Genomic DNA, 25,769 nt, shown 5'->3' on the forward strand with positions numbered 1-25,769 from the left:
GTGTTTTACACAGGGATACTGTTTTGCTGATCTTATTTGCTTTTTCTGGTCAGTTTTGGTTTCTTGGTGATAGCAAGGAGGGAATAACTGCTATCCTAAACAATATTAATATCTGTGGATTTCAGTCTTTTAGTTTCCCTGGTAGCTTCAGCACTTAAAACTTTCTCCTGTGAGGCTAGTAGCGTTTATGGTTCTAAATTTTGTTAAATGCTAAGTTTGTTAAACATCTCCTAGCACCGTTGTGCCTTGCAATCCCACCTCAGTGCAGAACAGGAGTTACGAAATAGAAAGGTTCTTGCATGGCCTTCTCTACCTTTCATTGATGCAGAAACAGGCTGGTGTGAGTTACTTTCATCACCTGAGGACAAGTGGGATGAAAGTGATCTATCAGTTGTGGCTAATGGCTTCAGTCAGTTATACTGGATTTCTTGTATGGCGAGGCTTACCAGCTGACAGCATATGCTGATGAATTTAGTGTCATTGTTCCAAAAAGGTTCATGAGATTTGCATGAGTCTGACATCCCACTGCTGGTAGGATTTAGGGATGCTGAATTTTTAACAATTATTGAGTTTGTCATGATAGAACAAGCTTACAAAAAACAAGTTTAAGAAAAATGTCTACTAGGTAATGTGCAGCTGGCATCAGTCTTGCATTCATATGTTTTAGCAATTACATTTTAATGCCTAAATTGAATTTAGAAAATTGAAAACATATGTTCTATGCCCCCACCCAAAAAAAAACCAAAAAAAACAAAGAAATCTCATTTCTTCTTTTATACAGAATGCATCAAATTCAAAGATGAAGAAAAAAGCAACCAGAACACAAGAAGCCAAAAAAATCTTGAAGAAGAAATTTAAAGTCAACACAAGAATAGTTTTTACTGAAGAGGGAGAGGTAAGATAATTCAGAATAACTGTATTTTGGTGAGAACTGAATTTGTAGTTTCTGTGAAGAAAAAAGTACATTAAAAAAAAAAAGCTTTTCAGAAGTGTGTGGTTCCTATAATTGGTTTATGTTTTGCTAAACTGTTCAGCTTCCATTTATGTTCTATTCCACAGAGGAAAAGAGGAATGCTGAGTACTGCCCTTGTTTTACATTTGTATTTTTAAGTTATTTGGATGAGATGTTATTACACTTAGCTATCTGTACTCCTTCCCTGCCTATTATCCTCAGTTTCAGGTGGAACAGAGAACCTATTTTTTACTTACAGGTAGGTAATGCTATTTTCCTATAGGTAGTTGCCAGAGCTCTCCAAAGTTGAGTTAACTTATTGGAATTAGAGGAAGTTCCTGGTTTTCTTTCCAATGTTAGATATTTCTAGATGGAAAATGTTATTAGAAAGCCTAAGGGAGTACCAAATTTCTGCCTACTGGTGCTGATGCAGCAGTGCATTGAAATCGGCCAGTAATTTAATTGGATCTTTTAATAGCAATGTATTGATTTTATACAGCAAGGAACTACTGTGGATTGCTAGTCACTGTAGGATTTCATTGTGGTGATAACCTCAGGAGCAAGCCTCCATGCTCCATAAACTTTCCTAACATTTGATTTCACAGCTTCAGATGTGTACATTGTTTTTCCATTTCCAGCACTAAGAAGAAAGTAATGTTTTTTTTGTTTATTTTTTTTTTAAACTCTAGATTAATTTCTGTAAGGCATAAACTGAAAGAGAGGTCACCTTTACAAGTAGTTCATTTGCTTTTGTGACCAAATAAAATAAAAGGATTTTGTATTGCGGATGAAGGGGGTATAGTCATTTAATTACTGTCATTAAACAATATTTAAAAGGTTTTAGAGGTTGCCCCATCGACTGGAAATGATTTAAATATTTTTAGATACTAGAATAGATACTAGATTAGATTTAGATATTCAATAGATACTCAATTAGATATTTTTAGATATTCAAAAGTAGTTGTCTCATCTCAAAATATATGCGCAAATGCTTCATGTGTCCATACAATGAAGCAAATAGGATGCGGAGCAAAACTTAGCAGAAGAACTGTATTTAGAAAAGTGTAACAGTAGAGAAGATGCTTGACTTGTTTAAGTTAAGAAACTTTGCATCTGTTCTTGCTTTTTTGCTGGGCTGTATAAAACTGTACTTTCAAGTTTTACTGTTCCCCTCCACATGCTTCTGTTTAAAATAAATCACCTTTAAGAAATGTAATTTTCTAGCAAATACAAGTAGAAAAAGTCCATGTTAAGAAAGCACGTGGTAACACTTGGTTGGGATAACCAGGATCCAACTGATTAACACCCTACGTGCATTAGAGTCCTAAACATGGTTTTACATTTGTCCCTCTTTTTACAACTATCTGAAAGACATTCAGTATTTTCTATCACATAGCTTATTTTTAGGAGTTACTACTGTGTCAGTCCATCTGCAGGAATGATTTGGCTAACATATTGGCTCATTAAGTATAAGCTCTCATATCATGAGATAGGTGGGGCTGTTTTTTTGTTAATATGTAGTCTTTGTCTTCAGTTTAGAGCTTCAGTTATTTAAGTGATGTTGGACGCGTTCAGCATGTCATCCACATAAACTTGAATCTTAAAACATTTCCAGTGCAGTATTCATATAATAACTAAAATAAACCTTCATGTCTATCCTCCTTGCTTCCTCCCAAAACACAGACCTGCAGTTAGGGTTATTCATGTGCTCTGTGATGAAGTTTTAACTGATTTTTCTCTCCCTTTGGAGAACTATCAATATTGGAATGTTGATAATTTACGTGAAAGTGTACTGTGTAAATTTACTGGCATTTTGTTCTGTGTGATTTTGGAGAATCGTTTCTTGAAAGCAAATACCATTTTTTCTCTCCAAATGACTAACATGGTTATAAATTATTTATGCCATTAGGCAAAGGGAAAAAAGTTCAAGTGAATCTATTAAATAGTAACATGGTATAATGAAGACTTTATTTTTAAATACTTATTTTTGACTGAATGTGAGTAAGGTATCTGAGTTTGTATTGTTCAAAATATTTTTTTCTTTGCAAATGGCCTTTTTATTTAGTCCAGAAAAAAGTAATGTGTTGGACTACTTAGGACATAAAAACTTTGATGTTCAAAAACATTTCTAACCATTGTTTTTCTTACCTATAATCCAGTTAGTGCAGCAGTGGCCACCTGTGCAAAAATCCGGTGTGGCAGAAGCAGATGAAGATGATGATGCCGGTGGTATCAACTTAGATAAAGTGAAAGAGATACTGCAGGAAGAAGACAAATTTGACAAAGAAGAATATAGGAAGAAAATTAAGGAAAAACACAGGGTAAGTTGATTTCTTCCTCAGTTGTTGAAGTGCAGAAATAGGTACTGTGATATAGATTACTCAGTGAGGGAAAATACTTAAACGTATTGCACAGTAAGTGCAGTGCCAGTTCATTTAAATTCATCAGTGTTTTCAAGGCTACAGAGGACACAGAAAGATTGTTCTGACATTGTAAGTAGCTGGATAACATAAAGCCATATACAACACCAGTTGTTGATAACAACGTGTCTTTATTTACAACATAAAAATCTTGTAAGAGTTTAGTGGGAACATTTTTTTCTTTTTTTTTTTTTTTTTCTTAATATAAGCCAGTGTTCAGTGGAAGTGTTTGCTTGACAAAAAAGAATTTTTTTTTTCTTTAAAAGTGTTCAGGGAAAAGGGGAATTAAAAAATCTCAGAAATGTCTCTAGACTACTGTGAGCTCAACATTCAGTAATAAATTTCAGATATGCAAAAGTGCTGACTTCTTACATCAGCATTATTAAGGCTCTTGGATTTATTTTCGTGATTTATTCAAACAGTGTCATATAATATTGGATTTAATTTGGAAACTTTAGTAACTGTAGTTGGGCATTAAAAAAAAAAAAAACAACAAACACAAAACACTGGCATTTAAAAACCTTTAAATCACATACCGTATTTTTGCAAACTGCTTCTGGATTATTTGTCATTGACCAAAGCAGAATTTTCTGACCTTGTCATGTATGGAAGACCACTGGATGTCTTCAGTGCTCAGTGCTGTTCTGTTAGACATTGTGAGAAAGGTTTGGATTTCTCCTGGTCATGAATAAATGCGAGATCCTAGAACCACATGCGATTAAAGGCCTACTTTATACTCAAAGCTCCTGATTTCCAAAGCATTATGAAGTGTTTTATTGCTCTGCTCTGCAAATGCTGACTATATTCAGTTTGACTTTATCCACTAATTGCTAGTGATTGATGCTGGATGTTCTAGTGTCTGTTAAGGTTTGTATTTAAACAAAATAATTCAGAGAGGATTTATGAAATCTTCAAGTTACATTTAGGCACAGAAGTGTTCCAGCTGAAGTCAAAGCATACTTCACACACTTAATCTGAAAGTCTACCCCTGTAATCCTGTAATAATGATTTGAGGACCGTGAAAATCTCACCTTGTTTTTCATTAGTGAAGTGTTGCATTTGAGGGTAGCTGCAAAGATATCATCTATTCTCTATCATACAGGTGAAATCATAGTCAATTTTGTAGGAAATAATGGTATTAGATTTCAAAGATGCAATTTAATGAATAGGGAAGAAGAGACTAATGTATGACTTCACGATCAATCTGCTATTTACTCTCAAATTCATATACTTTCAGTGATGCTGTTGTTTGATAAGAGACTGTAATGATTAAATACTTCATCAGCTGGTCTGTTAACACATCTTTGCCTTTATAATGACAAGGAGAACAAATAACATTGCTCAGATGTTTACTTGCATTTAAAAAAAAACAACACAGTATTTCACCTGTTGAGACGCAATGATGAGAGAATGCATCTTTCTGAAAGCCAGACAAACAAAATGAACAGAACATGCCACATCATAACTATTTATAATTTTTTGTAATTGTGAAAAGTGTCGTATTTCTTGTAGCCTGCCTTACTGCATGAGTGTTTTTCGCATTACAACTAATTTTTATCCTTAAGGAAGAGAAAAAAATGGTAGTGTAACAAAAAGAAAAATATATTTTAAAAAAGGCTTTTGATTGAGGGACTGTGAAATACATCTGTAGTTTTAAGTGCTGCCTTACTGCCTTCAGGCATTGCATGCACATTCAGATTTTTTATTTTTTGGCATAACAATTGGAGGTGAAAGTGTTCCTTATGGTAAATTCTTTGTATGTGACGTAGCATTCAGTTTCCCGATTGTCATTTAATTTTTGAAGTGGTCTTAAAATTTTTTTAGAATCCTAATTTTTCACTTTCCCATATTTAAAGGAGATGAAACTGAAAGGACGGACAGAAGGGACAGGAAATGGGATTTTAGGGTTCCCTTTGGTAGGGATTTTAGGGTTCCCTTTGCTTTCCCACTGTCTCACTAACCTTGTGGTTGAAGATGATCTTCAACCCTCACTTTAGAATGCAATCAAGTTTGAGATACTAATTCATTTTCAATAGAAATTAATCGACCTTTTATAAGGTAAAGTAGCATGGATTTAATGTTTTTGTTACTATATCATATAGTAACTATGTAGTTACTAAGACATGCTTTATGTCTGGGACAGCTGACAGTGAGCTGTTGCTGCTTAGGAAAGAGTTTTAGTAGTAATAGTTAGGAGAATATGTCAAATCCTTACATTTTCTGTGATGTGAGCAGAAGCAAATGGTATCTTGTTCCTCTTAGGTCATTTTAAGCTTGTCTAGTGATCAGAAGAGCTACTCTTCCAGTGACTCCTGAGGAAGTAACATTGTTATCATGTCGGGCAGATATTACTCATTTTTTTTTTCTTTGAACGGAAAATGTGTAATGTATAATTAGTTAATTTACACGACAGGGGGAAGGTCTTTGGCATACTTCAGAGATCATAAACTAGTATTGCATATGACTGCGTTTTAGGGTACCCAATTTCAGCCATTGGTTTGTATCTGATATTTTTTGGAACTGCCAGTGGGGCAAGTTGTCAGGCCTGCGTTACCAAAAAAAATGCTAGGGAGCAGACAGGATTAGTGGAGGGTGTTTAAGACTGGGCCAAGGGAAACCTCATTATTTAAAATTTGAACTGCCTGACAGTAAAAAGGAATTATGTGGCTACTCTCACATCGACTACCCAGTGGTATCTAAAAATACCCACCTCATAAGGTTTCCCTTCACAAAAGGTAACAATCAGTAAACAGGAGAGACTTGGCTGAGTCTGAACCTCTGACTGTGATCTCAGTGATGTTAAGGAAGAAGAATTGTTGAATACATGTATTGTGGCTGTGCTGGACAGGAGCCCGATCATTGTCTGAATTTGCTATTAGAAGTTTGTGTGTGTGTGTGTGAGCCTGATGGACTGGCTGCACGTGCTATTTTGAAGCCTCACTTGGAGGGAGGGGAGGAAACCTAATAGAGATTCAGGTGTGTTATGAACAAAGGATGTGGAAGCAACAAAAAGACCTGGAGACTTTATCTTTTTTTTCCTTTACTTTGGGAAGGTGGGGATGTCTTAGTGCCCCTTCATGTGTCATTGAGAGAAGAGTTTCTGTGCTATAATCTAGAGGAGACATTGAACAGCAGATTTATTTTCTTGCGTGAATTTATACATGGAGGCATCTGCGTACGTTTTTGGTCTCAAACCTGGTGGTAAGTATGGTCCTTAGGGAGCACTTCATTAGCAGCTAAATTTAGATTTATTTGAAGTTCATGTTACTGAAGTTGTGTATGCAGCCCTGTCTGCATAACGAGAAATACAGAAACAGCACAATCTAGTAGGTTAAAAACTGTACCAAAAGACAGGAATTCTGGCGTGTTATTGTGGTACTAGCTGATGGTAAGCCCTTAAGCAAGTCGCTTACCTCTCTGCCTACATCTTCTTGCCTATAAGGCACAGTTAATGGTAGTTGCCCCTCCTGAGGCACAGTGCGAGCTGCTGAGTGCTTCTGGAGAACTAAATGCAGAAGCACTTGTAGGTGGTGAGCAGATAATTAATTGAAAAGTACTGAATCCAAATGGATGTATCTTTAAGCCTTGACTTGGATGGGACTGTGTTGGGACACATGGTTAATACATCCTCAGGTTGCTTTTTAATGGATTTAGTCTTGTAACCATTAAATTCAGGTTAGAGAGCTCCCATGCAGTCTGTGATGCAGGGTAACACGGAAGTTACAATCACTGTACTGCAAAAGCTCAGTTGGTAAGTCTGAAATTCCTACTGTTGGATAGTGTAAAAATGTGTCAACATTTATCCTTTGTAATGAGAACACAACAAAGTGTCTTGGGACTTAGGTGTGTGCAGTAGAAGTGACTGCAAGTATTTAGGCATACCATGTGTGACCAGCTCATGTCTGTTCCATAACTTTGACTATTGAAAGTCAACAAATTTATTTAAATATATCAAGGAAGTTACCAGAATGAAAATACTTTTAAAAATTACTGTTAGTTTTAATCTATTACACAGCTGTAGTTGACCAGAGGAAAAAAAAAAAGTGTGTGTTTTAAAATAGATTATTCTTAATACAAAAATTCTGGCTATAAAGATCTGTTTCTGTATCGTGGTGTAATGACCTGTGTTGACTATGTGTGAAAAACTTGAGAGCGCATCTTGAGTCTCCATTTCAGATATATTATTAGGACGTGATGTGTTAGAAGACACCTTGGTGGAATAATAATTTTGTTTCCTATAAATTTTCTTTATGAAACTTGAAGATGTAGCATACATATGCACATCCATAAGTACTCCTGCTGAAAAGAAACCCTTAGTGCTAGGTCTTCCTTGTATAAGCAGTAGGTTTGGTTACATTATACCTAACCTACTGGATGCAGTCTGAAGACTGTATCTTGTTCATGCTAATCTAGTACAATAAATAGTGCATTTGTTTCTCTGTGCTTTCTAACATTTATCAAAAAAAATACTAAAAAGCAAAATTTAAATCTGCTATATTCTTCATTTATTGGCATATTGAAGATAGTAGGTCTGAAAATGAGCAGTGCAAGTGCCCAGTGATGCCAATTAGGTAACATAAAAAGATGATCACAAGAGAAATGTGGCAATGCTGATCGAGGGAATTACAATTTAGGAGAGATTTATTTCACATATTGTACTTAGCAATGCTCAGTGTTTTTCTTGTGGTTGAGAGGCAGAACCATTAAAAATAAATAAATAAAAGCTCTCCAAACAGAGTAGAAATTAATTCTCCAGCAATAATATAGCCGGTTGTGGAATGGGGAAAAAATTTACTGGAATAAGACATCATAGTAAGCCCACTGCTGGGGGATTACTCTGAATTATACATGTGACAGCTTGCTAAATAAAACCTGGAAAGAATATTTGGAGAATGTGGAGAATGATGGCTTGCTAATAAGTCCGTGGAACAACAGAAAAGACGATTTAGGAAAGCAATGAGAAAACTGAGTAACTCTGGTTCTCCCCTTCCACCTCTCCACTGTTAACTGAACGACATATTTCATTTTGCTCGTGGCATATATTAAAGCTGGAACATGTAACAGAATCAAAGCTCTTTAAAAAATACATACAATAAAGTAATTTAGGCTCAGGTGTTTCTATGCTTTTTTGCTTTCCAGTGGATTTCCTCCATTTCTCATGCTGTGTTCTTCCTACAACTTCCACTTTGCTTAAGATTTTATTTTATTTTATTTTATTTTATTTATTTATTTATTTTTTTTCATGGAGAAAATACAGATGTCAGTCTCACACTTTCATCCCTTCCTGCCCATTCTCTCACTGGCATTCAGCAGTCCCTTGTATACAGAGTCTTAAATCCATCACTCGTGACTGTCATTCCTTCTCTTAAACTCCTCTGTATGCCGCTGCACTGTCAGCCAAAATATATCACAATATAGCACAAACTCTGTCATTTGACCTTTACTTTCTGCAGTAGCAATCATTATTTCATTCCTGTCTTTGTTTTCATTTCTATCCTGCAAGCAGACTGCTAAGGATCTTTTTATTGTCCAGTTGGCATCTTTTCTAGCAGCAGGTATGGCAGCTCCATTTCTTGGTCTTCTGCCTTGCTTACTGACTTTTTTCCTCTCGGTTTTTGCTTCAGATCCATTGAATATCATAACTTCTGTTCCTGCTCTTCAGCAAGTTTCGTATGTTCATGTCTTGATTCATATTTCCTCCTAATTCCTTTCCTTCCTGCTATGTGTGATGCTGGTGGTGTAGTTTCCTGCTTCGTATGTTTGGCAGTTTTCATTTCTTCCTTTGAAACAATTTCTGAAACATTTTAAATCTATTTAAAATGTCATGTAGATATGTGAGGATACCACCTGAAACCAAATACATTTTGGTGTTGTATAACCCAAGTGCAGCAGTCTGCTCCATGACTAGGTGCCTCAGTAATCAGAAAGTTCTCTGCAATGGCACGTGCGCTAGTCCCTGAGGTCTCTTCATTGGCTTTAAAAGGGTGAATAGCAAACAATTTATGGAATGCTGTGCAAGTGTGGGTTGTTTCAGCAAGTTCTATTACATGTATGTCCTACACGTGGGTTCATATTTTGATTTAGATTATAAGTGAGTAGATTTACAAAAACACTGCTTTTTATTTAAAAAAGCAAAAAGCCTGTCATTTTATAGGCCATTTTCCATTTAAAATCCCTCTCCTTATCATTTCTTCAGTATGATCTTGACAATGGAAGAACTTGCAGGGGGAAATTGGAGCTTCTTAAAATCAAAACTTCCATGAGATTATTATTTTTTTTTTTTTAAGGTGAATATGGCCTGTCAGCTTAATAGGAACTTTTTTTCACAGAATCATTTCTGATGATTAGCAGACGTAGTCATCCACAGGCCAGAAGGCATCCACAGGCCATAGCTTGTAAATCCATTTGTGAATGTCTTCTAAATGAGTACAGTTTGCAGTGTGATCAGAAATATGTTTTGGTGCATTCATGAGATGCTTGGATTAGATGAGATGTGTGTTGCAGTGCCTTAAGGCGTGTGGAAACTTGCAAAGCATCTACGCTATAATTAGGTTTCCTTCATGAGTCTCACATTCTGTTACCCTCCCCTTCCTTTGCAAACGGGGAGAAATTGAAAATGTGATGGATAAAAATAAATAAAAATCTGAAGTATAATTGTAACGTAATTAATGCTTATTGAAATTTTGGAAGCAAAGTAAATCTTAGCAGTTGACCACATGGGAAAGGGCAGTAACACTGATCAAGACGCTGTGAAAAGAATTCTGCATTAATGGGTATTTAATGGCATCGCAGCGAGAGGTATGAATTTGAGCTCTTTTGAAATGTGTAAAATGTTATAAACAACAATAAAGGGAGAAGCGAATAAAGTATTCAGAACATGTTTTAACACTCCATTTTTCAAGTTTTCAGCTGAAAATGCACTGTTGTTAGGAAGAAAATAGTGGCAGAGAGGGATTCATCTTGCTTTTTAATAACCTCTCTTTCTGCTAACCCAAGCTCAGCAAAATAGGTGCTGAAGGAAAAATGAACAGGAGCCTTGCTTTTTACCTAATTTTCCAGCAAGTAAATGCTGTGAACTTAGTGTGATCAACATGAGAAGATGGCTAAAAGTAATGTTTTCCCTGATTTGGGTGGCATTAGTAGCAAATAAGCTCAGGCCATCTTCAGGGGACTGGTATTGCAAGGTACAAGGCATACCTTATGGAAAGACTTTTATCTAATAAAAATCGTGGAGCTTCAGGAAGAGCGTGCTTATCCCAGTGAATTTATTCAATAACTTCCTGTTTAAAATTAATTCTTGAAAATGTAAGGGTGCAGACTGGTAAGGAAATTGAAATCTTGGGGACTCCCAACACCAAGAGGTTTCTTTTGTGGTCCCTCTTAGGTGAAGGCTGCTGTGCTGTCAGGTTATGGACCTGGCTGGGCATGTACTCCAAAGACATGCACATACAATGCATGCATAGAAAAGGGGCTTATAAGAAAGATAGAGTGTTTTTTTACCAGAGCCTGAAGGAACAGGACACGGGACAATGGTTTTAAACCAAATGAGTAAAGTTTTAGACTGGATATAAGGAAGACGTCTTTCACAATGAGGGTGGTGAGGCCCTGGCACAGGCTGCCCAGAGAAGCTGTGGATGCCCCATCCCTGGAGGTGCTCAAGGCCAGGCTGGATGGGGCTTTGGGCAACCTGGGCTGATGGGAGGTGTCCCTGCCCGTGGCAGGGGGGTGGAAATGGGTGGGCTTTGAGGTCCCTTCCAACCCAAACCTTTCTGTCATTCTGTGACTTTATGGTTGTATATATATGAACGAAGGAGAGTAGGGGAGAGATAAATTTAATTAATTTTCTATCAATTCACATATAGTTCTTCAGAATCTGGAATTGATGCTTCCTCCAAGGAAGAAAAATAGGAATCGTAGTGGCTTGATGTAACAGCCACAGTACCGAGTTTTGAGCTGCTGCATAAAAAAACATGAAGATGTCTGGATGCATTTAGGGGCAGAAAAGATAGTGTAGTTATACAGTATATTGAGCATATTCTGAGAGAGTACTTGGATATCTGTGGTCACCTAACCATGACTGAAAATCTGTGTGACTGGAATTGGCACAGTGGAAGGGGCACCTTGCGTGTCATCCTGTTGTTGACAATTTTTAAACTTGAAAACAAGATGGAAGTTTAGTCATGGAGGAAAATTTCTTTTTCTTTACAACCTAAATTAGCTGAAGGTTAGCATTAAACTGCGGATTTAATTTTAAAAGCAGTAATGATGGTGATTTTAACCATCAGGAGAAGAATGATCAGCTCAAATCAGTTAAAATGTCAGCTGGTATTTATAGTGGTTATTTTTCCATTATGTACCTCGCACCATACTGCACTCCTTAGGTTTACTTCCAATTAAAACTATAGCCTTTGTCTTCTGACTGCAGCCCCAGCCATGGCCCAGGTGAAAGAGTTTTTCTGGGGGAGCTCCTCAAACCTGCCCCTTCCTTTGGACCCCTCCATGTGGAGCTCTGGGCCTTGTCTCTCCAGACCCTGACCTGCTTTTGCAAATGATTTCCATCGATGACAGAAAATTTATGATTAAACATATTTGGTTTATAATTTTATAAAAATAATACTAAAAATACTTGTTATTCACTGTACTCAGTGATCTATTACAGTTCAAGAAGCAGAACAGACCCTCCAGGGATTTTCTTTTTCTCATTTTTATTCATGATAAACAAAAGAAATCATGTCCAGTTGATAAAGAAATAAATAGATGTTAGGCAACACAAACCGTATGCTGGAAGATTAACAAACAAACAAACATGAAAAATAGTATTTGTAGCTGGAAATTTATCAATACTTTAGTTCTGGGGAGAGATTGCATCCTATTTCAAAGGAAATAATCTGAAAGTGAAAAAAAGGTACTCTTTATTAAGTAAAGCACTTGAACCAGTCCTTCACTGTGAGGTGAAATTTCTCAGCTTTGGGTGTATTTGTTCAGTTGGCTCACTGTGGTGCTGTGTGGGGCTGGTACTGTTCCCTCCTGTAAGGAGTGTGCCAGTGCGGGAGCAGGACATAAAGGAAAGCAGGTAGCAGCTGAGAGGAGCGTTTAGCTCAGCTGCAAAGAGAAGTATTAGAGATGGGGAAATGTGTAAAATAAATCAAGAGAGTATTACTTCATTAGAAAGCACTTTCATAGCTATTGTATGCAGGCAATGCTGCTGTTATAGCCCAAGTGCAGAGCTATTAAGATAAGGGGTACGGCACTGACAGGTGGGTTGACAGACATCCTTTTTCAGTCAGCACCAGGATCCGTTTGGCCTTGCTGGCGGAGGCAGCAGCTTGCTCATTGCTTGCTTTTTTTTTTCTCTTCACTTCAAAAGCTGGATGGGCTGCACTTAAAACTTGAAGTGCCCTTGAATATTTTCTAGAGTTTTCCAGCAAAATCAGAGTTCCTGGCCTCATCTTATTGATGTGGAAAAGAAGGAAATGAAGTAACAGAGTAAGTGGTTTGAGTATGCCCTGAGCAGATGAATGCCAGTACCACCCGTAAGCAGGAATTTGCAAGTGGAAGGTGGGGGGAGGCTGAAGAAGTGCAAGCTTACATTAACTTCAGCTGAGGTGGGGTTGCAGCCATCATCTTGTCAGGGAAGGACGTAATGGCACGACTGCACAGAATGCCAGCCTCTGCCTTTCCTGGATCCTAGAGGCAAACTAGCATCGTCTGATGGGAGCTGCACCCTTTGTTTGCTCAGCACTCGGGTACTGCTGGTGCCTGTATCTGCATGAGCAGGCACAGGGAGCTCTGGGCTTTCTGCCTCCTGTCAGGATGGTGTATGAGTTAAGGCAGCTCAGTCTGTGACCCATCTAGATTATGAATTTCCAGTCTTAAAAGGTATAATTCCTGCAAAACAAAGTAGTTGAAGAATTAGAAAGTATTCATCTCGATCAGACTTTATTCTCTATAAAGTCCTGGCATTTTTTGCAGTGCAACTCCCATTGAATTTGTCCTTAAGTTTTCTGTTTGCGATGTTAAATGTTAATTTTAAGCACCATTAACTAGCTTAATCCCTGATATAATTATTCTGAAAGCGTATTTTAAGTTGAATGAAGGTTACCTTTACCCCTACACATTTATGTTTGTATATGAATATACATAGGTTTTGATGGAAGTGTCTGTGTATTCATTTGAAAGAATCCCATTCGTTTCTGTAGGTTCAGAATTTGGCTCAGATTCCAATTTGCCCAAAAAAGAAAGAATGTTACTGGACTACCTCTGTATTTTAATTATCAGAATGTAACATCTCTTTCCTATTTGTTAATTTTGCAAAGCTATTTGTTAGAAACAAACTGTATGTGTATATTTGTATACATGTGTTAAGTATACATATGTTCAAAACAGATGGCCTATTGAAATTACTTAGCAACTTGTTAAAAAAAACAACAAAACCTGCCCTAGAAACATGTTCGATGTGTTCAGATGTTAGATGAGAAAGGAATCATTTTGATTTTTTTTTTTCAACTGGTTTCCCATTTTGGTTTTGTTCTAACTATGCCCTGTAAGGGTCGATTTCTTCTAGTTTGTTTTTTCTTCTGTTAACTGAAGATACCTTTCTTCAGTTACGTTTAAGATCTTTTCTAATGCTTTCTTAATGTTTAAGATTGTCGTTTTGTCATCGGGCCATCTTTCACATGCTTTTGATGATGCACTTTCACACTTTCACTATGTTGTTTTAAACAGGTCATACTAAACCTGTGTGTTTCATTTTCTCTACCTATTAAATAAGCATCAGGTCCATGGATGGGGTTTACATTGTTATCTTCATATAGTTTTTTTACTTAAAGGGATTGCTTAATAGATGTCTAAAACCACATGTTAACAAATTAAAAGAAAAATCAATCACCAAAGTCATAAAAACTTTATTTTTTAATTTGAAGACATTAAAATCTGTTTATTCAGAGGTGACCATTTTTTAACCTAATTTATACTTTTTCCCTTGGTTGAAAATAATGTTCAACATCTATTCAATTTGATCTTTCATCTGGGAACATTCTTTTCATTTGGTAGTTGGACCACTGCTTGCACGTAGATGATTTGCTAATTTTTATTAGAAAACAGGTATTAAAATACATACTTAAAGACATAAAATATACCAAATACAAAAGTTAATAAAATGTAGCAATGGCTAAAAAAGTGACTGCTGAAATGGAATTTTCTTACTCTGTGTATTCAGCCATCCCCCATTCTGTTGATTTTTAAGTTATTAAAAATAATAAATAGCTGTCACTAATTTCTAGTTTTTATTCTGTCTACCTGTGCAGAACAGAACCACTGTGGAGGATGGCATCGTTTTTTTCTATGTTGGCTCATGTGCATGCTGACTGTGTAACTAGAAGATTAATCTTGCTTTATGGGCTAGTGGCGTGTTTAGTAGAGCAGGATTTTCAGATCCCAAGTTGCTTGCAAGCTGAGCAGTTGGAAAAAAAAACACCTTTTGTGTGTAAGCAGCACAGACCTGGTGTGAAATCTGGGAGAAGACAAATGTGGGATACCACAGCGCTATTTATTATGTCACTTTTCAGAGCACATCTGCGCTTTAAAATCTGGGTGGAAACCAGCTTTTGAATACGATGATGCCAGTATATAAGAGATGCTGTGAATTTTTGAACAGCTGTGTGTGTATTTTGTGTAGTACAGCTGACTCTGGAATCTCTGTGTCTTACAAAAATAGAGTAGATATGGAGAGATGATATCTGGTACTGGTATCAACTAGCAAGGCCTTATTAGTAAATGACAACCAGAATTTTTCAGGCAAAAGAGTGACTTGTTTCAAACCCTGACCAATTGTGAGAACTGTACACCATGGCCTCAGCTGTTAAATGTGATAGATTGGTAGCTCCAAAATATGGCACCAGCAGGTAAAGCATCGATTATTAAAAATGCAGCGTTAAAAGTTTTGATCAAACCCGGCAGGAGTTCTTTAGCATTTAAAAACAAACCAAAGAAACAAAAAAGAAAAACAACAGCTTCAGACTCAGATGAACATGAAATTTTTATAGGAAATACGTTTGCCCTAGGCTATTATAATGCTCACAGGGCTAAATATGGAATGATGCATTACTTGTATCGAGTGAGACTATTTCATGCCTATGGGTAAGCAAATAGAAGAGGTCAGTGAAATTTAAGGCTGGTAAAACTGCTGTCCATCACCAAAACCACGAATATATTTCAAGTAAATCCAAGTTATTAGCTACGTAGAAATTCCTGAAGAAAAAGGAGACATTTATTGTAAAACAAAACAAAAAGCAAAAACCACGCAGATGCTGTTTAGAAATTGAAGAGCTGAAAGAAAAAAAACACTTATGTGATAGTATTATAGGGAGGTTTGAGTTGGAAGGGACCTTAAAGACTTGTCTAATTCCAACCCCCTGCCATGGGCAGGGACACCTCCTGCCAGCCCAGGTTGCCCAAAGCCCCATCCAACCTGGCCTTGAGCACCTCCAGGGATGGGGCATCCACAGCTTCTCTGGGCAGGCTGTGCCAGGGCCTCACCACCATCTAAATAAAGACTTTCTTCCAAATATCTGATCTGAACCTGCTCTCTATTAGTTTGAAGCTGTTACCCCTTGTCCTATCACTCCACCCCCTGACAAAGAGTCCCCCCCCCAGCTTTCCTGTAGCCCTCTTGAGGTACTGGCAGGCCGCTGTAAGGTCTCCCTGGAGCCTTCTCTTCCCCAGGCTGAACAACCCCAGCTCCCTCAGCCGGTCTTCACAGGAGAGCTGCTCCAGCCCTCTGATCATCTTTGTGGCCCTCCTCTGGACTTGTTCTAATACTTCCACATCCTCCTTGTGCTGGGGGCCCCAGAGCTGAACGCAGGGCTCCAGGTGGGTTCTCACAAGAGCAGAGCAGAGGGGGAGAATCCCCTCCCTCACCCAGCTGGCCTCGCTGCTTTTGATGCAGCCCAGGATATGAGTGGCTTTCTGGGCTGCAAGCACACGTTGCCAGCTCATGTCAAGCTTTTCATCCACCAGCACCCTCAGGTCCTTCTCGTCATGGATGCTCTCAATCCATTCTCTGCCCAGCCTGTATTTGTTCTTGAGTTTGTCCCATCCCAGGTGTAGGACCTTGCACTTGGCCTTGTTGAACTATGTCAAATAAATCTGTTAATAACAAGTGACAATAAACTGTGTATTTTTTTAATGTTGCTGTTAAACCTCTGGACAAAATAAAATGAACTCTCAATTAACTGTACAAATAAGAGAGTCAAAGAAAAAGGGGCTTTCTGTGAGAGACAAAAAAAAAAGTACTTTCAGCTTTCAAAAGTGCAATTTTTTGTTTGTTTGTATATCCTAAAACTAAGGCTGATCCATATAAACAGAGTTTATGTGTATCTTTCACATATTCCTAACCTCACCATATAGAGAGGGCTGTTATTATTCGTTCCTTTTTTGCCTCAACTTAAGAACACAGAATGGGAATGTTAGAGTTTCGTCTTTTAATAAATGTGTTAGTGTCTTGAGGGAGAAGTAAAAAGGGTATGAATTTTTGTTTTAAAATCCAACTGTGAAAGAGGAAAAATTGAAAAGTCAGTTGCAGAGCTAATATTCTAACTTTTCCATATATTAGAAACAGAAGCAGTTTTATATCCATGGTTTTGGCTGCTGGTTAGGCAGAGCAGTTGCCAGTTCTCATGCAGAAAAGGTAGAAGGGTGCAGTAGCTGTAACTGCTTTTTGTTTAGTGGAATGCCAAATGATATAGTCAAACTACATGATGATGATTAAAGCTTTTCATTCCTGTAATCACTGAGATTATTAACCATCCTCATTAACTTGATGTGTAACTGGGGGAAAAGAATGATACTTTGCAGAAAGTTTTTAAAAGCTGATAAAGAAGGTCTCTGAGCTGCGTAATACCATTAACGTTGGTTTAAAAAGGGTCTTGAAACAGCAGGAGAGTTCTGGGAGGATTTGAGAACTACCATGATAATACTTTTAAGGATAATAAGTTGGTAACTTAGCCTGCTGGTAATCTACAGCAGAATAATAGAATGACTGGCTTAAGTTTGCCTTAACGATGAACTAAATGAAAGGAGTATCCATAATGAGTGTGGTTTTGTGGAAAGGAGGTGTGGTGAAATGCGTATGTATGTTTATTTTTGTCAGAACGGAATCTGGTTTGGTAAATAAATTATGGAATATACTGATTTTTCTGCAAGCTTTTCACTTAAATGTTTTGATTAGTAAGTTAGATTTAATACAATTAACGTTGTGCAAATTAAAGGGACTAAAACTTCAGCAACTGCAACATCCCAAATCAGTGACTCCTGATTAAGTAGATGCTTCTAGTGGGACCATGAGATTTGTTCTTTGTAGTGTGCTATTTCAAGATTATTTTACGGTGAAATGGAAGAAGGCTTTCCTGCTAAGCTGTGCTTGAACAAATAAAGTTGTGTTTTAAGACAGGCATGAATATAGATTTCTAGGAATGAGAAATTTGGAACATATTTTTAGGATTGAGCTCTTCCCTTAGAGAAAGATTCGGTTGCATGTTCTAGCTGATCAGGTTGATGTGAACTATTGCAGTGGGATTCTTCTGGCATGATCCTCAGCCAACCCTGAACTTGTGCAGTATTTGCTGCTCCATCTGGATGCATGTAAGTCTATGGGGCCTGATGGGATTCATCCCAGGGATAATACTTGAGAGCTGGCTGATATCATCACAAGACCTCTCTCAATTACTTTTCTTGGGAGTCTGGAGAGGTCCCAGTCAACTTGAAGCTGACAAATGCTGTTCCAATTTTTAAGAAAGGCAAGAAGGAAGACTCTGGTTATTACAGGCCTGCCAGTCTCGCATCAGGGCCTGTTAAAAGAAGATGGAGAAGATTATTCTGGGAGTTACTGGAAAACACTTGAAAGATAAAAGCAGTCATTGGTAGCAGCCAACAGGGGTTCATGAGGGGAAAGTCCTGAACTTAATTGCCTAGTTGACCAGGGTCAGTTAATGTAATCTTTTCAGAATTCAGTAAAGCTTTTGATACTGTTTCCCACAGAATCCTTCTGGACAAAATGTCTAGCATGCAGCTGGATAAATATATAATAAAATCATAGGCTGGTTGTTAGGAAAAAGTCCTTTACCAAGAGGGTGGCTGGGCACTGGAATGGAATCCCGAGGGATCCAAGATAAATAGACCAGATTAGAAACAGCAGCTAGTTTTGAGTGACTATGGTGTACTGTCCTTCAGTGAAAGGTTTTTAGTATCTAGATAGTGCTCTTTTTAAACCAGGATACAAATTGTAGTAGAAGTTAATTCAGTCCTATGTTGTGCTAGTCAGGAACATTGATCCCATCTCCTCACCTGTTTCATAAGTCCATGAACCTGTGGTCCTTGATGTGTCCCAACTGTTCTGCAAATGTCTTCATAATCTGTATTTAGCAGCTGTTCAAAATCCATCATGTTGCTGATCTCAGATAATAAAAGGATATTCTTACCCTTGTCTTTTAATGTGAGATTGCTTGGTTTGCATCCGAAGGGGCCAAGTTAAGTTGCAGCAAATTATTTCACTGATTTTTGGTTAAACTTCTTTCTCGTGCTCAATGTTGATAGCCCCAAAAGCACATAGCTAGCTCTAAACTGTAAAGAAGATGCTATATAGGTGCAAAAGGGAGCTACAATTCAATATAAATGCAAAATAAAACACGCGTAATTGACTTCACTATTTTAGACCAGAGCATTTAATCAAACTGTGATGTTTTAAAGCTTTATCTGACAACCTTGTGGTGCTATGATGTGAAGTTTTGCTGTACAGATAGTCAGCCAGTAGCATGTATAATGAAGTATTCATACGTTGAAACAGCCTTTTGTTTTCCTATGCTAGGATTTTTTTTTTGTCTCTAAATTATGTGCTATTTTTACAAGTTATGATTTATAGCTTGATAGGGCAGTGATAAAATCTGGTATTGTGGTCTGTGTTAAATATTCCAAGAAAACCCAGACTTTGTGTAACTTTCTTTTTTTCCTGTCTATGAAAACCAATGTTAGACACCGAGTAGATACAGATAGCTACAGGCACATCCATAGATGAACAGAATCTATTGACAGGAAACAAATCAAGATCAGATTGTTTGGTTAAACTTTGCCACATTTGATTACATTATTACAACTGTCTTACAGTATGCTGTCCATGTGTGTTCTGCATGTGCCCATATTTCTTCCTAGCAATAGAAATGAGGAAGTGTGACATCGTGTTAAAATACTCAACATGAGTCTTTGAAAATCTATGTTCCTGGCTACGCTGAAGCCTTTCCTTGTAACTTAAGGCACTACAGTTAATTTCTAATTTCATGCAGTCATATAATAGGGTGTCTTTATTACATGGTGATATTTATTTGGCACAGTAAAATTCACAATTTGTCCATTAGCTAATAGAAAATAAGGTCCTGGCTGGGGAAAAGTGTTTTAGCGCTTGTTCAGCACATGGTTTTTCAGGGCTCTATGTACTAATGCATGTGCTTGAAGCTGCACATAAATCGAAGCAGTGCCACAGTAAGATTGTTTTCCTGCATTGAAGCCTACATTATAACATGGCTATTCCTACATCAGCAAGCAAGTTTGCAGCATAATGTAGTTGGTGCTGACAGCCAGATTGCACACCGTCACGTGGTGGTGAGGTTACACCTGATTACCTCTTAGCTGATGCCTTGAATTGAATCACTTTGAGGGAAGTGATTGTTCTCCTCAACATTCATGACATCCTGTCTGGAATAGTGCACCAGTTTTGGGACCCCCAGCATGGGAAGGCACTGACAAAGCAGAGAGTTCAGCAGAAGTCACTGAGGCGGGGGTCCTGTGAGGAGAGGCTGGGGGAGCTTGGTCAGCTTGGAGCAGGGATGGCTTTTGGGGACCTCACAGCAGCTCTCAGTACTTCCAGAGAGGTCAGCAAGGAGAGAGCCGGGCTCTTCAGACCAGTGCAGAGCAAGAGGGCCATGGGCATGAGCTGAAACAAAAGGTCCAGCTTGGGGCTAAGTAGAAACCTTTTCTGTGTGAGGACAGTCAGGCAGAGGCATGGGTTGCCTGGAGATGCTCTGCAGTCTCCATCCTTGGGATTTTGACCCAATGTGACGAAGCCCTGAGCAGCATGGTCTGACCTCAGAGATGACACTGCTGGGAGCAGGTGGCTGGAACAGGCTGAGCAGAGGCCTCCTGATGATCTCAGCCTGAATGATCCCGGGAATGCCCAGCACCGGTTGGAGTCTATTAGCTGTGCTACTGGAGTCTGCCTCGTAATGTGAAGCAAAACCTAAGTGGGGCTGATGAGGGTGTTACTTTTTGAAACACACTCCTAATTCCAACCAAGTGTATAGATGCACTCTATAGGGAATTTGGTTTTGTTTTTCATTAACAAAGAACCAAGTCCTACCAAAAAAAAAAAAAAAAAAAAAAAAAGGGTCCTGGTAACACCTCTCTCTCCTGTTGTTATTTTGTACTCCTGATTTCAGTCTCTGCACCTCTGAGACCTTTTGTCTCTTTAGAGACTTACATATATTACGCTGTCCAGCATAGTGCTCTGCTGTGCCATTATGTCAATCTTCTGCTTTCATAGCTGTCGTTCCAGTGCTCTGTGGTAAATCCCTGGAGCAGGAACTTCAGCGGTTACTCTGTTGGTTTAAGCCTGTGGCTGTAGTTAAGACACTGTCTTTTCACATACCATAGAAATTTTCCATCTAAAATTTTCTGTTCTGTCCAATTTAAAAATACCTTTATCCCGCTTTGTAATATCTGGTGGGTTATTTTCTAGCTCAGAAGTAAAGTTTGAAAAGGATCACAGTTTTTGCAGAAAAATAAGAGAGCAATGGTGACCTCAAAGAGCAAAGAACGCGCAACTAAAGCATTTAGAAAAAGGGTGGGAGACAGTGGAAAACTTCAGTAAAAGCATTAGAAAAGCATAAGTAAAAATGATCAAATGAATACAGATTTGACTTGGAAGAGAAGGAATAATATCATCTCCCTCTGGAATATGGTAACATCCTGTCTAATATCCTTTTACCTGTGCTGAAGTCTGCCTTACTGGGCTTTCTGCTTGGAGCAAGGTAATTCATTGACTGTTTCCAACTCTTTTCCCCTTCTCTCTTTTCTATTTCATAAAGGTGCGTGGCTCATATTTGAAAGAAAAAGCATTTACTCCTGTCTTTCATATTGTTGGCATTCAGAAAGAGGCCAGGTCTTCATTCTTTGTGCCACTGTATATTTAAACACAGCAGTGTTCATCCCAGTGAACTGGTTTCATCTCTTTTTTCCTTTGTCCATTTATCATAAATCAGGGAGCTCTTTCAGTGTGATACCTCTTCTTGTTTTAATTAGGTTGGCAGGGACCTTTAAATATAAGTCATGTAAAGTTGGTGGTAAAGGTTGTAGTGTTTTAGTGATGAAATTTTGGGCAATTTGAAAGGTGTTCTGCAATCAGTTTAATAGAGCCAATACATATTGGCAAATAAACAAAACCAGTTTGATTTTAAGATGAAGTAACACTCCCAGGAAATTATGATCATGGAAAAAAAAAAAAAACACCTCTGTTTTGAGGTCTTGGAAAATCAGATATAATTTTTTTTTCAGTGTACATCTGCGCTGCTGGGTGATTTGTCTGTCTGGGGGACTGAGGGTTAAGAGATGCAGTGGGCTTGTGCTCCAGATGCTGGGTCTTGCTTGTTGCAGAGCAGTCTGACTGTGTCCATATCAGGTAGCATTTGGTCCCAGGGGTTTCTTTTGGCTCGCATGCCCTTAAATGCAATTGTTATTTTTGCTTGCTTTTTTTTTTTGTGTTTTAAAATACCTGAAGTAATACGAGAGCTGTGTTAGATTTGACTAAAGCAATGTCTTTGTTCTGCTTTATGGTGTGTGTTGAATGCCCTGGCGTGTAGGTCTGGAGGTGTTGAGGTGTTGGTGTGCAAAGCTGTCAGGAACAGCACTGGAGAGCTGTGTAAAGCAGAGAGAGACAAACGTCAGGCAGTTTTGTCCTTGCCATCCTTTGGGGATTAACTTGATCTGTTTTGATTTGGAGAGGAAAGGTTGATTTACTCCATATTTGAAAGAAAACTAACGTTTCTGTATTTTTGGTAGTTGAGAGGATAGAAAATGGCACATACAAGACAGAAGTCTCAAAAGAAATTGAATGTAGACACCATTTTTGAAAACTGTGGCAGCTCTGTTCTCCTTTTCCCAGCTCTGCACATGAACCACACTGCTTTTCCAAGCAGCTTTGTATGGTAGCTTCTAATACACCTTGATAAAACTGGAGCTAGCGCTGGAAAATTGGAATTGGCCTGACAGTAGAGTTATGTGGCAGAGTAATAAGCCTTTGTCAGTCCTCAGCTGAAGAGACTGCAGCAAAAATACCTGCCAGAGGCTCGAGAGCACCAGCAGGAATGTCTGTTGGGAATTAATAGTGCAGCAAGAAGCCATGGGAAAAGAGGATGAAGGCTGAGCAAAAGAAATACAGGACAGAGGGACCGCTATGTTCTGCATCAGTGTCCTTTACCCCACGTCTCTGTGCAGTTGTAGCTTCGATACAGCCATGCCCAGCTAGCACTGACATTGTCATCTGTGCTCTTCCTGACCAAATCACCTTACTCATTAGTCTTATGGTGTCTCTTCTTTGATTGTGATGATGTGGCACCAGGGCAGCTGGAGCTTTCTCGTTATTCCCCAAATGTGACCTCATGCTGTGAAATGGTCGTCAGTGTCCTCCATGCTGAGGTGGTGTCCTGGGACTGATGGTAAAGGGATTTTATGTGGGCTTGGTTCTAGATGTGCTGATGCTAGGGACGGCCTAAGTTGCATAAAGAAACAGAGAGCATTGCATAGCATCAGCTTTTTTATGCTAGCATGAAAAAGTTTGAATAATCAATGTCATTAGCATTGCTAAAACAAATGAAAAATAGGGAGTGGTGTGCTTTTCTCACTGATGGGTGCCCTCACCTGAATTTCTGTCCTTACCTCATGAAACCGGTAATTGAAGGGATGTTAAATTGCAAGGACCTGACAGAGTATAACATAGAGATAATCCTTAAATTGGTTTAAAAATAAGCAAATCCCAATAACAACAAAACAATCAAGGCAATTAGTATCACTTACATTAAATACCTTGGCTACTTTTGGATGTTCAAAAATCTGGCTGGCAGCTCTGACTCAATTTTATCATTGCTTTTCACTCATTTTCACATAGCACAATCCCTTTGGTGGAGGCAGCTTGATGTTCTTAGGGCTTCTGAATCAATGCAATTACTAATAAAAACTCTGCAGTAGCATTTACTTCATAATGGAGATACAAAGGCTATGGAGAATATGGTTTAGCTTTCATTCTCCAGTGGCTTTAGCAGTTTGGAAGTTAAGGAAATGATCATTTTTGCTTGTTAAATAGATCAGGTTTGATATTAAAACAGGGAGAAATATGGAAAATGATCTCTTGGTGTAATTTTTAACTAACCTGTTATAGATGCTAACTTTCTGTCAAAGTACTAATTGACTTTCAAAATACCTAGTTGCATCATTGTTTTAAGAGTAACAAATCTCAGTTAAGATGAAATGTAAGTTTGAATCATTCTTGTATTTCTGATTTCCTTTAAAGACCAAGAATTATGAATAATATCTCAATCAAATCTTTTATATAATTTTTCATCAGTAATGTGTAGGATGAAACCCACCTGTATAGTATATGTGCATTAAACATCTCGGTGTCTCAACTTTAATCTTAAAATATTAGAAGAAAAAAAACAAACAGGAATTTGTGTTAAAACTGTGGATCTTCTTATTTGTTTTAGGAGAAAAGGCTAAAAGAAAAAGCAGCAAGGAGAGAAGCCAGGAATAAGAACGCCGAGGTAAGAATTATTATTATTTTTTTCTGATGGAGTGAGTGATTGTGGTTTTGAAATTGTTTTTTAATTACTGCATTCCTTTCTATAATAAACAGTGGTTTGATTAATGACTTTTTACGGATATTTTCTTTTTGCTTATCTTTTGTCATTCCCTTGCTGTGATGTGGTTGTAATGGTTTATTATGGAAAGGTACTGAGTAGGGTAAGTAACATATAGATGGAAGCCTTTTGGAATTGTAACAACTTGATTTTGTATATCAAGTGCGTTGCCATTTCAGCTGCAGTGCTGATGCCATTTTCTTTTCCTCTGAGTACTTGGACATGTTTATAACTTGCTGCAGTATTGCAGGCAGTAAGGGTTTTGGTGAAATCTCATTTCAACTTGTTTCTGCTGAACCTTTTCTTTAAGCTGCAGTTGTTTACACTGAATTTTATTCCTGCCTCTTGTTAGGCCCAAACCCTTTGCCACCCTTTTTCATATGTGTTTAACTGTTCTAGTTTTCCACATTCTGTGATTCTGATGAACTGAGATTTCATTCAGCTGCAGTGATTTTCCAGAATATGGACAGAGGAGTGTGTGTCATGTCTCATGCTGCATCTCCTGTGCTATATGTGAATAGTTGCTCTTTGTTCTCAGCAGTTAGCAAGTATCTTACTCCCCTGAGAAAATGGATAATGTTCTGTTTTGTTTTTTTACCAAGCTGATCATGCACTGGGAGACTTGAATACAGGAAGATACTTCCTACTGTAGTTCTGAAGTGGAAGGTAATTACAGTTTAAGATGGAAAGCCTAGTTATACTAAGTATTAATTATGATTCTGTCTTCAGAGATGGAAGCTATGAGAGCCACTGGCATCATGACTCCCCAGTCAAGCAGTAGAAATTTTGTGAATGTAATTGGATGTATAGAGATGCATAGTTTTAATATATTCAGCAAGCATTGTAGGAAAATTAGGGAATGAGGGATTAACAAATGTCTTAATATAGAGAGAAAACACTGATCAGGCTGCACCATGTTTGTAAATACTTGGCTCTTAGTTCATTTTACCTCTTTTTCAGGAATAAAAAGCCCTTTGTCATACTACTCAGCAGCTGGAGAAATAAACCCAGTCCTCTTAAAAGGCTCTGCTTATTGATGCACTTCCCCTATCCTAGTCTTTGGTAATCAAATGAATCTCTCTGCTGGTGGGAAATGAAGTAGGTGTCTGTTAAGGACTGATCTGTGTGAGTGTGCACGTGTACAGGGTGGGTTACATGCAGAATCACCCCCCCAGAATTGTGTAAGGTAAAAAGGCAATTTGATATACCCTTTCCTCTCCTCTTTCCAACACTGGCACATTGAATGTTGCCTGGCAGACTTTCTAGTCCTTTTGTAGTGTGCAAGTGGCACACGCTCTCAGTGAGGGTGCCAGCTGTGTAAGCCTGCCACTACTTGGACTTTGTTTTACTCCTCAAGTGCTCAGCTCGCTCTGTGCAAGAAGAAGCAAGCCTCAGAAGCTGACATAATCCTCTTTGAAAACTGCTGGGCTTTTTGTTTTGTTT

General features: G+C 38.1%; 1 protein-coding gene across 1 annotated transcript in view; it reads left to right on the forward strand.

Annotated features, from left to right (window-relative positions):
- The window catches only part of DDX10 (DEAD-box helicase 10), a 183,823-nt gene that overhangs the window by 104,021 nt on the left and 54,033 nt on the right, over nt 1-25,769 (forward strand). Inside the window, exons 14-16 of the mRNA XM_084505482.1 lie at nt 782-895; nt 3,112-3,273; nt 24,174-24,230. Coding sequence (XP_084361608.1) covers nt 782-895; nt 3,112-3,273; nt 24,174-24,230 — 333 coding nt within the window. The remainder of the gene's footprint in view (nt 1-781; nt 896-3,111; nt 3,274-24,173; nt 24,231-25,769) is intronic.

This window comes from Aythya ferina, assembly GCF_964211825.1.
Source record: "Aythya ferina genome assembly, chromosome: 1".
In the NCBI taxonomy this organism is placed as follows: Eukaryota; Metazoa; Chordata; class Aves; order Anseriformes; family Anatidae; genus Aythya; species Aythya ferina.